Source organism: Bidens hawaiensis, unplaced genomic scaffold (genome assembly GCF_021521415.1).
Source record: "Bidens hawaiensis isolate Kalapana, Puna unplaced genomic scaffold, B.hawaiensis_p1.1 tig00002423_1, whole genome shotgun sequence".
NCBI lineage: Eukaryota > Viridiplantae > Streptophyta > Magnoliopsida > Asterales > Asteraceae > Bidens > Bidens hawaiensis.
In genome coordinates, this window is record NW_027491133.1 from 922,501 (window position 1) to 933,262 (window position 10,762).

Below are 10,762 nucleotides of genomic sequence, written 5' to 3' on the forward strand. Positions count from 1 at the left end.
ATGGTATCTCTGGAACATATTTTGCTTTCCTCGCTAGGAGGCTTTAGGTAATGCAACGGCCTCAGTCAGGGACTTCGAACCATTTTAGGGGTGATCGGCACCATTGGTTATACTATAGATTGATGCAAATCCTAATCCCATTCTGTGACAACTTTTAGTGCGATCGGAAAGGAATAAGGCCCGAAATTTGGACCACTAGAAATCGAATGAGTTGACCAATTCCTCTACCCCGCTGATTTTTTTTTAATCAATTTCTAGTTATACTTTTTTTCCTGCAACCAAGCCAAATGGGATTCTTCGATTCCCTTCTCTTCCGGTTAGCAACTAACGAGCCTTCCCCTCCTAGGGCTCCAGCAAGGTGTCTATTCTGAGGCTTAGGAGAATGAAGCAGCCCCGGCTGTGAGTGAACTCCCCTCTACTTCCAGGCAATAGGACTAAACCTAAAGTATCTTCTCTTCTCCGGTTCTAGCTTACGTTTGAGTTTCCTCTGACTACAAGGTAATTTTTCAGCTGGAGCAGAAGTGGACGAACAACACCTCCTTTCCTTGCATTAGCGCCCGCTTTTCCACATCCACTTCAGGGAGAGAGCAGGTATAAATCATAGCTTTAGGCTTTCGAGCCTTTCTTCCTAGGACAGAAGCCTTTACTTGAACTTGAGCGGTTGTCTGGAACTGATGCTACACCTTGGGGCTGCAGTCCCTTCTTCTTAGCACGGATGTCCCTCTTCAATCCCCTGCTCCTACCATTGAAACAGCTAGGGGCTAGTAAGTCCTGCCAATATCAGGGAAAGAATAGCTCCCGAAGGGCTTCCTTCTTTATCTAAGCGACTAATAGGCTTGGGTGGCTAGGGCACATGCTATCGAGGTTACACGCCTGGTCCCGAAACCACATCTGGCAGATGCGATTCCTGGATGTAGTTGGATGGGATTATCGGTGAAAGCATAGAAGGATCTCCTGTCAATAGTCACAGGGAATTACACTATAGCTTTAGGACCTGACCTGTAATAGGTGGTGTAAATGTCCTTATTTATTATAGGATGAAGATGATTCACTCACCAAGAAGACCGTCTACTCGAGCAGTAAGGGTTGATTCAATTGCCAACAGAAGACCGTCTGCGACAACAAGACCATCAGCAGCAGATGATTGAACAGCGGATGCGTTGAGGAGATCAGCCCTAATCGAAGACCCGATACTCTCAACCAAGAACTTCTATATATAACACCAACCGCGGAACAGGAGCATGCGTTACACACGTCGTCAGCTAGCGGACGCAAGCAGAGTGGGACCTTCTCCGATAGTCTCTTTCATCATAATATTGAAAGCTTCCCCGCCCGATGCTTTGTTAATGTCAGAGTTGATATCAAGATGAAAGGGAAAGACAATAAGAAATATTCAAGATAAAGACTAGAAGAAGGGTTTTAGCGAGCAGGGAAAACTACTGAATACGATAACGATACATTCACAGCGGAACAAGAAGAATCACTGTCGACTCAACTTGACGAGTCAGTAGCTGCTTTTAGAGCTGGGATAAGTAGGGTAGCAGCTAAGATTAACTAAAAGGACTCTCCTCAACCTAGACATAGAACTCCTAGCTCTGGAGCTGATTGAATTGATTGATTATTTTGAATAGCTACCGAAACGCTTCGCTCCTCGCTCACAGAACTCCCCCAAGTCTCAGGTCAAGAGAGAAGAGCGATGGCCTTTCTTGAGTCACTCACTTCTTTTGGGCGCTTTCTGCTTTTATGGTAAAAACCAAGGTTATCACAGTTCGATTTTATTTAATCCTCATCTCGTTCAGTCTTGATGGCAGTTAGTTTCTTTATTTATTACGTCGTTCAGTTCAAAGAGTCATTCTGGCATCTGCTTTCAATGCTTGCTAGTAAACAGCTGTTGTCTCTTTCCTCTCGCCCTTACTTATCTTATAACGTACTCTTTACAAGAGTCGATCAACAAGAGGAAGAAGAGCTTCTCCCTCAGGTAACTTCGCTACTTTGAGAACAGCGAGAGCAGAATCCGAATCAGACTTTAAGCTATCAGGGCTGTTTTCCAGAGCTAAAATCGGCTCAGGGGAAGGGGTCGTTGAATAAGCAAAACAACCAATTGATGCCGTTATAGAAGAATTTCCACCTATGGATGAGAATTCGGAATTAGAAATGGATAATGCTGTTTGGACTCCTACCGAAGCTGGGACACAAGCCCAAGGCATGGATCTGGTTCGAGAAAGGGTGGACGAAGACTTGGTTGAGCCTGAACCCGGTCCTTTGAGGGATCCCTAAATCCTTAAGTTAAGTCCCAGGATACGGGCCCCTCTCCCCTTGAGGATTGGATTGACTTGGTTATTGCGGAACCAGCGTTCTCACTTTGCCAACTTTGAAAAGAGAGATCTATGATCCCCATAAAGGAAAGATAAGAAATAGATAATGTCTATGAGCCCTATGACCTTTCACTCCCGGAATGTGCTTTAATGCAAGGAAGCACTTCCCGGACATCTATATCTAGTTTGAAACCAGACATCCTTCTTTTTTCTATTCGGGAACTTCATTCTATTAAAAAAAGGCGCCGGTAGGTTTGAGCAACATAGCTATTCTAATCATTGCCAGCAGCGCAGTCGTTGACAAATCCGCCTTAGCCTCAGGTAGTTGATACTTTCAGGGGGAGCAGGATCATCATTTCCACTAAAGTCGTGGAACCGGCTTCCATCTAAAAAAAAGATGATTAGTTTCATCTATATAAATGGATCATTCTTAAATGGCCGAAGGCAAACGACCTAATGAACCCAACTACGGCAAGGAAGCCTTTATTCTGGGTGTAGGAATGAAAGGTTACCCGGCCAGAAACTTCAATCAATCCTATGGCTTTGTGAAATCTCTAATCGGAGGCATTAGCAGTTCAACTATAGGGACAACGCCAAGCGGAGGAGTCGGTTTCAACAACAACCCGTGAAGACGAAGGTCTGCAATAAGACTTTGTAACTCTCAATTTTTTAAAAGAATAAATTAGCGTATCAAGTCTTGCTTACTTTCTCCTAAGCTAAGTGAGAAAGGATTGCAGGCTAGATTCAAGGTATGCGAGTTTATTGATTCCACTCCGCTTTCAAGCAAGATTGGGTGAGTGTTCAGGGGAACCGAATCATGATGCTGGAGTAGGAGGTCTATTTACTGGTTCTTGCGGGTATTCCTGGGACTTTGTTACCTGCTTTACTAGCTATAGCCCTTGTTGCTGGAATGAAACGAAGCTTTGGAACAGAATTATGCTTCTTGCTAGGCCCTGATGGCCGTAGGAGGCCTTCCAGTTTATCTCTAGAATGGCGTAGCCAACCATCCTATTTGATCGTAGGGCGCCATCCTATTAGTCGTAGGTTGCCATGCCTTTGTATGCTATAATAGCTACCATCCTGTTCTGCTCTCTTCCGTTTGAGGGCGTCAGGTACCACCGTGCAAGCTTGGGACCCATCCGTTTACCTCTTCTGCCCGGGCCTCTGTCCTATTCCTCTGTTCTGCTGCCCGAGCTCTCCGTTCCAACTACTAGCCGATCCTCTTTTCGTTGGTACCGTGCCGGCCTCCATTCTGCTGCCCGACTAGCACTGTTTGATTAGTTCATCAGTCCCCCCTCGCTGCCCAAGTTGTAATGACTGATGTAGACATCGGAAATAGCCTATCAAGTAGACAATTCTCTTACCCCCCTTGTCTTATTCGATTATTGGGTTATCTACTGTTCGGTTTTTATTCTATTGTCTAAAGAGTGCACTTCATGTACTGCGTAAAAGTTCTTCTCTTACGAGATTTCGAGTTGGATGAACAGATCGAGCAAGTTCGAATTGACGTAACATGAAACCTATTAGTCCGAAAGCGCCGTGGAGAGCAACAAAAGTCCACAGACCGCCTAATTGACACCAACGAGTAAAATCTCCTTGTGCTTCAGGACCCCATAGTAATAACAAAGAATGTGCTAAACTATTAGCAGGAGTAGAAACTGCGGCAGTTAAGAAATTGCAGCCTTCCAATTAGGAACTGGCTAATCCATGGGTATACCATGAAGTTACAAAGGTTGTACCCGTGAACCAACCCCCTACGGCGAAATAGGCACAAGGAAAGAGCAATAGGCCGGACCAGCCTAAAAAAACGAAACGGTCCCTACGTAACCAGTCATCCATAATATCAAACAAATCATTTTCGTCTTTGGTAAATTTACCAAGGGCTATAGTCATCGTAATCCTCCTATTCAACTACTTCGACCATTTCCGAACACCTCATAGTATTTTCGGGGCGTCCAAAGAGTCGATCATTTCTGCATGATTTTTTTCTCGTGCACTACCCCTTACAATACAATCCCTTACAATACGATGAGAGACATAGTCGATGCCAGTATAGCTGTAATTTCACACTTGAGCTTTTCCCTTCGAAGAGTTGATCTTTCATTTCAAAAGTGGTATCTCCCCAATGGAGAAATGATGCTAGCCCTTTTTCCTTCGATGAGCTGATCTTTCATTGCAAAAGTGATAGCTTATATAACTGCATTTTGATACTTTTTTGAAGACGAGAAAGAGTTAGCAAAAGCACTTTTCATCTTCGTCACTTCGGGATGGGGGGGGGGGGGTGCTACCCTATCTCTCGAGTAGTAAGAGTATGTGAAGCCTCCTACTACTAAACAAAATAAGTATACTACTTCGTAAGGTGCCAGCCAGTTAGTTATACCCTTTCAATAAAAAAGTTCAGTAAGTCAGTTTTATCTTTCGCTTTCAATAAAGAAGTAAGAAAGTTCGACCTTTGTCGGCTAGCTAGGAAGGCTAAAAGCTAAAAGCAAAGTCCCCGTAACTGCCTGCGAATGAAGAGCGTTCCGTTTCACTCGGGCAACTCCAAGAGAGGCCGATGAAAGAGCCCACCTCGGATACGGAAGGAAGGTATGGAGATGGCGCTGCTAGAACCAAGGTGCGTAGCCCCAAACCAAAAGCCTTATTCTTCAACAGGAGCTGGTCTAGTACTTCGGGGCAGTAACTCAAAGTGGTACCGGGTCAGTCCCTAACTATCTGCTTCCACTAAATACGCGGTAACGCTCACTCATGTGCTGAACACAGGGTCAGTCACGGACCTCTTAGGTTTGTTTTTTCAGAAAGAACCAAAAAATGATCGTGAAGGTCCCATAGATAGAACCTGATACGAAGTACTGAACATAAGACCTATGCAAGGGAGGCAGTCCTACTCATAAAGGTGAAGGACCAAGCACTAGATCGTTGAAAACAAAAAGAAAGACTGACTTTTAGATAACTTAACTTATTTAGGAAGGAGCCATCGTAACTGCTCGCCATCGGAATAGGCTTTCAAGGCAGCTGCCAAGTTAGCCAGTAAGTAAGCAGGTAATAGTCAGCCAGCAAGCTGGGCCGTTCTTGCCAGTTCGAGTACGAGACTTCGGTGTAGTAGTACTATAACGGTTTTGACACATACTAAGGACTCCTTTTGTAAAGCAACTTATTGTGCTTTTATTCCAGCCAACGAAGTCCTTTGCTGGGGGCAGAGCGCGTCCATTCTTTTTTAGTCAAGTCAGGAGATCCGCTGCTCAGTCGTACAGCTTCCGTCAAATCGTGAGTTCGGACTTTAGCCCTTGATTCGGACTAGCAATTAGGAGATCGTCCTCGGAGAAAGAGCTCAAAGCCTTAGATTTCATGCCGACTTTGGATCAAACCGCTTTCTTTGGCAGAGCACTAAAATCAGTAGAGACACAGGGAATATGGCAGCTAAAAAGATCTATTTTTGTGTGAAACATACTTGTCTGATCCATTTGAGGAAGACTTCTCTTCTTCCGCTGTGAACAAATCCCCGGCATCATGATCCGCTGCTCAGATGCATCTATAATAACGAACAGCGCTTCCGCAAGCCATTGGGGGAAATCCCAGAACTTCCATTTTCTTTCTTCTACACTAGGAACATAGCCGCGGTTGTCGCTTCGCTTCCTTTGCCACCGGTCATCGAGATCAAATCAGAGCTCAAACCTAGATTGCGTGAGATCTTTAAATGAGGAAATTCAATGATAGAGCAAGCGCGAGCCGAAGAGAAAAAGAGCTCTTCCAAATCGAATAAAGAAGGGGTCCGGAGGTCCGACCAGACTACGGCTACGGCTCCGAGTGAGGAGGGGGCTATCTAGCTTCAATCGAGATCACATTTCACTAGGCAATCCAGTTGCCACTTCACTAGCAGCCGCGAAGGGCGAAGGAAAGTCAGTGATAAGCAAGAAGAGAAGAGAAAGAATAAAAGGTAAGTCCCGAGAAGTACTTCACTTAGCCTTTCTCTAGTAGTGAGGAAGTGAGTTGGAAGTCCTTATTGTTAAGCGTGTAAGGCAGGAATTTATAGTTATTATCCCCTTTGAAAGCAATGCAGGATAAAGCTAGGAATTAGGTCAAAAGGAGAATTGAAAGGAGGGTCTTCCTATTCCCGCTTATGACGGCATATACCGTATATATGGCCATCACTTATATTTATCGGGTGGGTGGGCGAAGGTATCTTCTCTCTTCTTTCAAGGGGTCTCCTATATAAATCTAGCCCTAAACAGGCTAGGTTATTTCATAACCGCAACTTTTCCTCCCTGACTTTACTGTATTGACTCCCGAACTTTTTCTTTTCAAGCTTGGCTCGCTTACTTGCCCGAGTGAGTGGGCTTCCTGTACTGCTTAGTTGAGACTCACCTTCTCACTGACTGTGTTCGCTTAACCTCAGAAATAGCCGACTACTTACTTCAATTGCTCCCTGCTCAAGGGCTTGGGTCAGAAGTGTATTGCTACCATCCGGCCTCGAGACTGAACTAAGGCAATCCCTTCTTTGCTTAGGGGTTTGGTTCGGGTTCAGTTTTTTGCTTCGCTTCAGCCGGTCAAAGCTTCCTACAACTGGTCTTTCTGGCTTACTTGGTTGACTTCAAAACTTCAACAAGGCTTTCTTTTTCCTGACCGCTACGCGTCTGGCTTTAGTTAGTCCAACCATCTTCATATCGAGGGGTAGACAATAACTGGATATATGAGATAAAAGAAAGAAGTGTTATGTGAAAGAAAGGGCAAGTACTAACAAATGATACGCATACACAAGGGAGACACCTTTCACTATACCTGAGCGGAAGAGCTCTTAAGTTTCGTTTTGCACTGATGACTGGAAAACTCATTCTAACAGTAATGATTTAGCATCCTTTGGCCCCTTTCACCTTCTTTGCTCAGGGAAAGCCTCTCAGTCCTCCCATAGAAGAGTAGGCGAGAATGGAACTTGTGCCCAGAAGTCATTCAAACTAAAACACCGTTCGCCAACTACTCTACTATTGATCACTCGTGAACCAAAAAATGTAAACATTCAGGAAAAGCCGATTGGCGGCATCAGCCTCTTCAGCGGCAGCTTATGATGAAGCGAAACGAAAAAAGCGATTTTTCTTGTTATTGAGAGGAGATGAAATGGCTCGAGCTAAAGTGAGAGGTTATTATATACACTCGACTGAAAGGAGAGGGGTGAAGTGATAATGAGGTACGCTGGTTGGCTAGTGTTATGAAATAGAGAAATAGAGCAAGTCCCACCTACCAGGTTAGCGGAGAGTGACTCACCTACCAGGTTACCTGTCCTTATGAAGGAAGGTGCGCATCAAAGTCTTTACGAAAGACCATCAAATTACTGATTAGGAAGCCATCTATTCTACTAATACCGGTCCTATCCTCTCCTTTCTCTGATTCCCAGTGAGGGGTATAAGTAGTCTAAACGCTCTTTCCAGCCTTTGGTTTGGCTAGGTACTACTAACTATCAGAAAGTTCGAAAAGAGGCATTCTTTTAAGAAAGAGATCCGAAATATTCATAGGTCATATCAAAGATTTTCTTGCAGCGAGTGATTCTCCTAAGAGAAGGAGGACTTACCTTACACGAGTAGAGGAAAGTACGATGCTAGGCGTGGAAGAGCTTTTTGTATGCCTTCAGAGAGAAAAGCCTTCACAGCGGAGGAGAAAGCAAGATAGAAAGCTTCCTCCGAAGCTTTCTATCTGAGTAGTCACTAAGGCCTACCCTATCGCTGAGTCTTTGGAAGCGGTTTCACTCCTTTATAGGTCGGAACTCTGGAACCTAAAGACTTTCTCAATCAGACAGGATAGATGGATTGAGCGCGCGTTGCCTTGATTTGAGGTGAACTCCTTTTCCTCTTCTTCCGGACCGGACCCTTCCATGCGAGAAGCTGGAAGTCGAGTTATTGATGAATGAGAATCTAATGTCTTATTAAATAGGAGCGATCTTTTCATCCAACTAGAAATATCGAGAAATATCGTAAGAGAAGAAAGTAACTTCACCAAAAGGGCAGGTCTTTCTTTTTATTACTGATCTTATCAAGTAGTGCTTCGATAAGCCACCGCCCAATAGAGCTTAGCCATGCGTAGATCGAAATGGTCTCGCGAAGCCGGTCACCGGTAGGTCTAAGAACGGATTTCTTGATAAGCTGCAAACAATCCATTCCTTCAGTAGGGGGATACTTGTTCACATGCTTAACAAATCAAGTAGAATCTTCAAACTTAAAGAAAAATGGGACTGTCATCCATCTAAGGAGAACGTCAGGTCAACCATTTGCCGTCACTGAACTTTCCGACCATTTCATCACGCACAGGATAAATTCTGCGAAGTATCAATATATTATCGACGAAAATAACCTTGACATTGAGCTAGATTCCATGATCTTAAGTGGTGGACCTGCCCCTGCATTTCTAAGTCATATGCCGTATATAGATGACCTCGTTGAGAGTTCACTGGAACCTTCCCAAAGCATTTCTATAATGCTTCCAGTTTCTAGTCCCTTTGGAAGCTCGTGTATCGGTGTTGTCGAGTGTACTATAAGCGAATATGGGCCTTATGATTTTTGTTCTTCATTATTTGACATGAACAAGGCACTAAAGGTATGTTTTTGAGATTCTACGAGTTTATTAAAATGATCAAAGATGTGAAGTAAATGACAATTTTTCTCATCACTAACCACATTTCATCTTGTTTGCTTCGTCTGATCTTCTATGCAGGATGCAGGTCTCGATGTGTTTAATGTACAAAGTCATATACCATACAAGGTAAGGTTTGAACCAAAACTATGTACAAGATATGATTATTCGTGCTTGGTAGTTTCATCATATAAATTGTGTTTTATAACTGCTGGAACTGTAAAATAGACTGTAGATGGTCTCAAACCAGCTAGGGATGAGATTGCAAAGGCATTAGAGATTGTTTGTGGATCACATAACATTACTCTAGCTCAAGTTTGGATTGCATATGAGGATGAATATAATGTGCCCCTTGTATCTTCTTTAGATGATCCTCGAAAGAGACGGATGTTAGCGCTCAAATTGACTGGTTATCTTAGTACTACAAATTCCAGACATGGTAGTAATCTTGAACAATTCTATAATTTGTGTGATATAGTTCCTCAAGAAACTGAGGAGCTTGCCCTAAAGACACTTCAAAATTATGAACCACGCTATATTTCTACGTTTGGCCCTCATAGGCTAATGTATGAAAGGCCATGGGATATGGGATCAGATTATTGCGCAAATAGTGGTCTTGCAGTATGCTTGAGGAGTATTGAGACCGGTGATTTTAATTATGCATTTGAATTCATATGGCGCAAGCATTCAAACACTACTATCATGATGATGTTGGAGGGCCTACTCTTAACACTAAAAAGGTGTTTGCCAAGTTTCAGGTTTGCTTCAGGTGGAGAATTAGGTGATGAATTAGATGTTATTGATGTTAAGAGTTCTACAAAAAATGAGACTAGTTATTTCAAGATCTTTCAAGGAATAGAAAATGGGAAGAAACATTCAGAGGTGAGATGCAAGACGGGTTCAATCCTATTACCCCGAGAAGTCATTGAGACACAATTTGGAAGAACCATCAAAGATGCTACAAAAAACCTTAATGGTAATGATAATCCTCAATTTCAAAATGGCAACTTGTTTAACAGTTTTAATTCCAAATGCTTCTTTTACTGCATATGCATATATGAAACCATCTAACAAATCTTCTCTTTTTTTGTGCTATAGTTTCTGAATCCACACTGAAACGCAAATTCAAAGATCTGGGTATCCTAGAGTGGCCAGGACCAAAATTAGCGAATAGAAAGGCAAATGATTCGTCCATTATTCAAATCGATACAATTGGAAAAGACAACGAAGAGTTCCAAGGCCAAGCAATGATGATCATAAAAGCACACGGTGCAGATGATATAATCAAGTTTTATATTCCTATCTCTCAAGCAACCTTTGAAAACGTTGATAACAAAGTTCGTACGAAGTTCAAATTGACTCTCATGACGTATAAGATCAAGTACCGTGATGAATTTGGAGATTGGATACTATTAACATCTGATGAAGACATGAGTTGTTGTATGGAAAGTATGAGAAGAATGAATCGAGCTATAGTTGACCTGCATGTGATGCCATCTACACAACCAATATCCGGTTCTAGTGGTTCCTATTCTACTAAATAAAGGTGTTTCGTTGTCTGTATTTGCATACGCTTGTCCTCACTAAAAGAAGCATAAACATAAGTTATCTTTCTAGTTCATTTTGTTAGGAATTCGATTATCAAACACGGACACACAAACACAATCGGATGCAAGAAAATAAACAAGAGACATTTACATGGTTGGGTTAAAGTAACCTACAACCACGGGTTGCAACCATGGTAATCCGTATCTTTATATCTTTCTCACTCGTGAGCAACTACATAGTAAAAAACATGAATATATAGATGACATATAATGATTAATAAATAT

At 42.8% G+C, this 10,762-nt stretch overlaps 1 protein-coding gene across 1 annotated transcript; it reads left to right on the plus strand.

Moving 5' to 3' along the window:
* The first annotated feature begins 8,557 nt into the window (after positions 1-8,557).
* Positions 8,558-10,528, plus strand: LOC143619274 (protein NLP9-like). The gene is made up of 4 exons (XM_077091242.1): positions 8,558-8,894; positions 9,012-9,059; positions 9,159-9,906; positions 10,029-10,528. The coding sequence occupies exons 1-4, from the start codon at positions 8,673-8,675 to the stop codon at positions 10,472-10,474; spliced, it is 1,464 nt and encodes a 487-aa protein (XP_076947357.1). The 5' UTR covers positions 8,558-8,672; the 3' UTR covers positions 10,475-10,528.
* Positions 10,529-10,762: the final 234 nt, after the last annotated feature.

Excerpts from the sequence above, each read along its gene's own strand:
- LOC143619274 (XM_077091242.1), top strand. The coding sequence starts at position 8,673 with ATGATCTTAAGTGGTGGACCTGCCCCTGCATTTCTAAGTCATATGCCG. Across the intron at positions 8,895-9,011 it reads ACATGAACAAGGCACTAAAG|GATGCAGGTCTCGATGTGTT; the intron begins GTATGTTTTTGA and ends TCTTCTATGCAG. Across the intron at positions 9,907-10,028 it reads TGCTACAAAAAACCTTAATG|TTTCTGAATCCACACTGAAA; the intron begins GTAATGATAATC and ends TTTGTGCTATAG.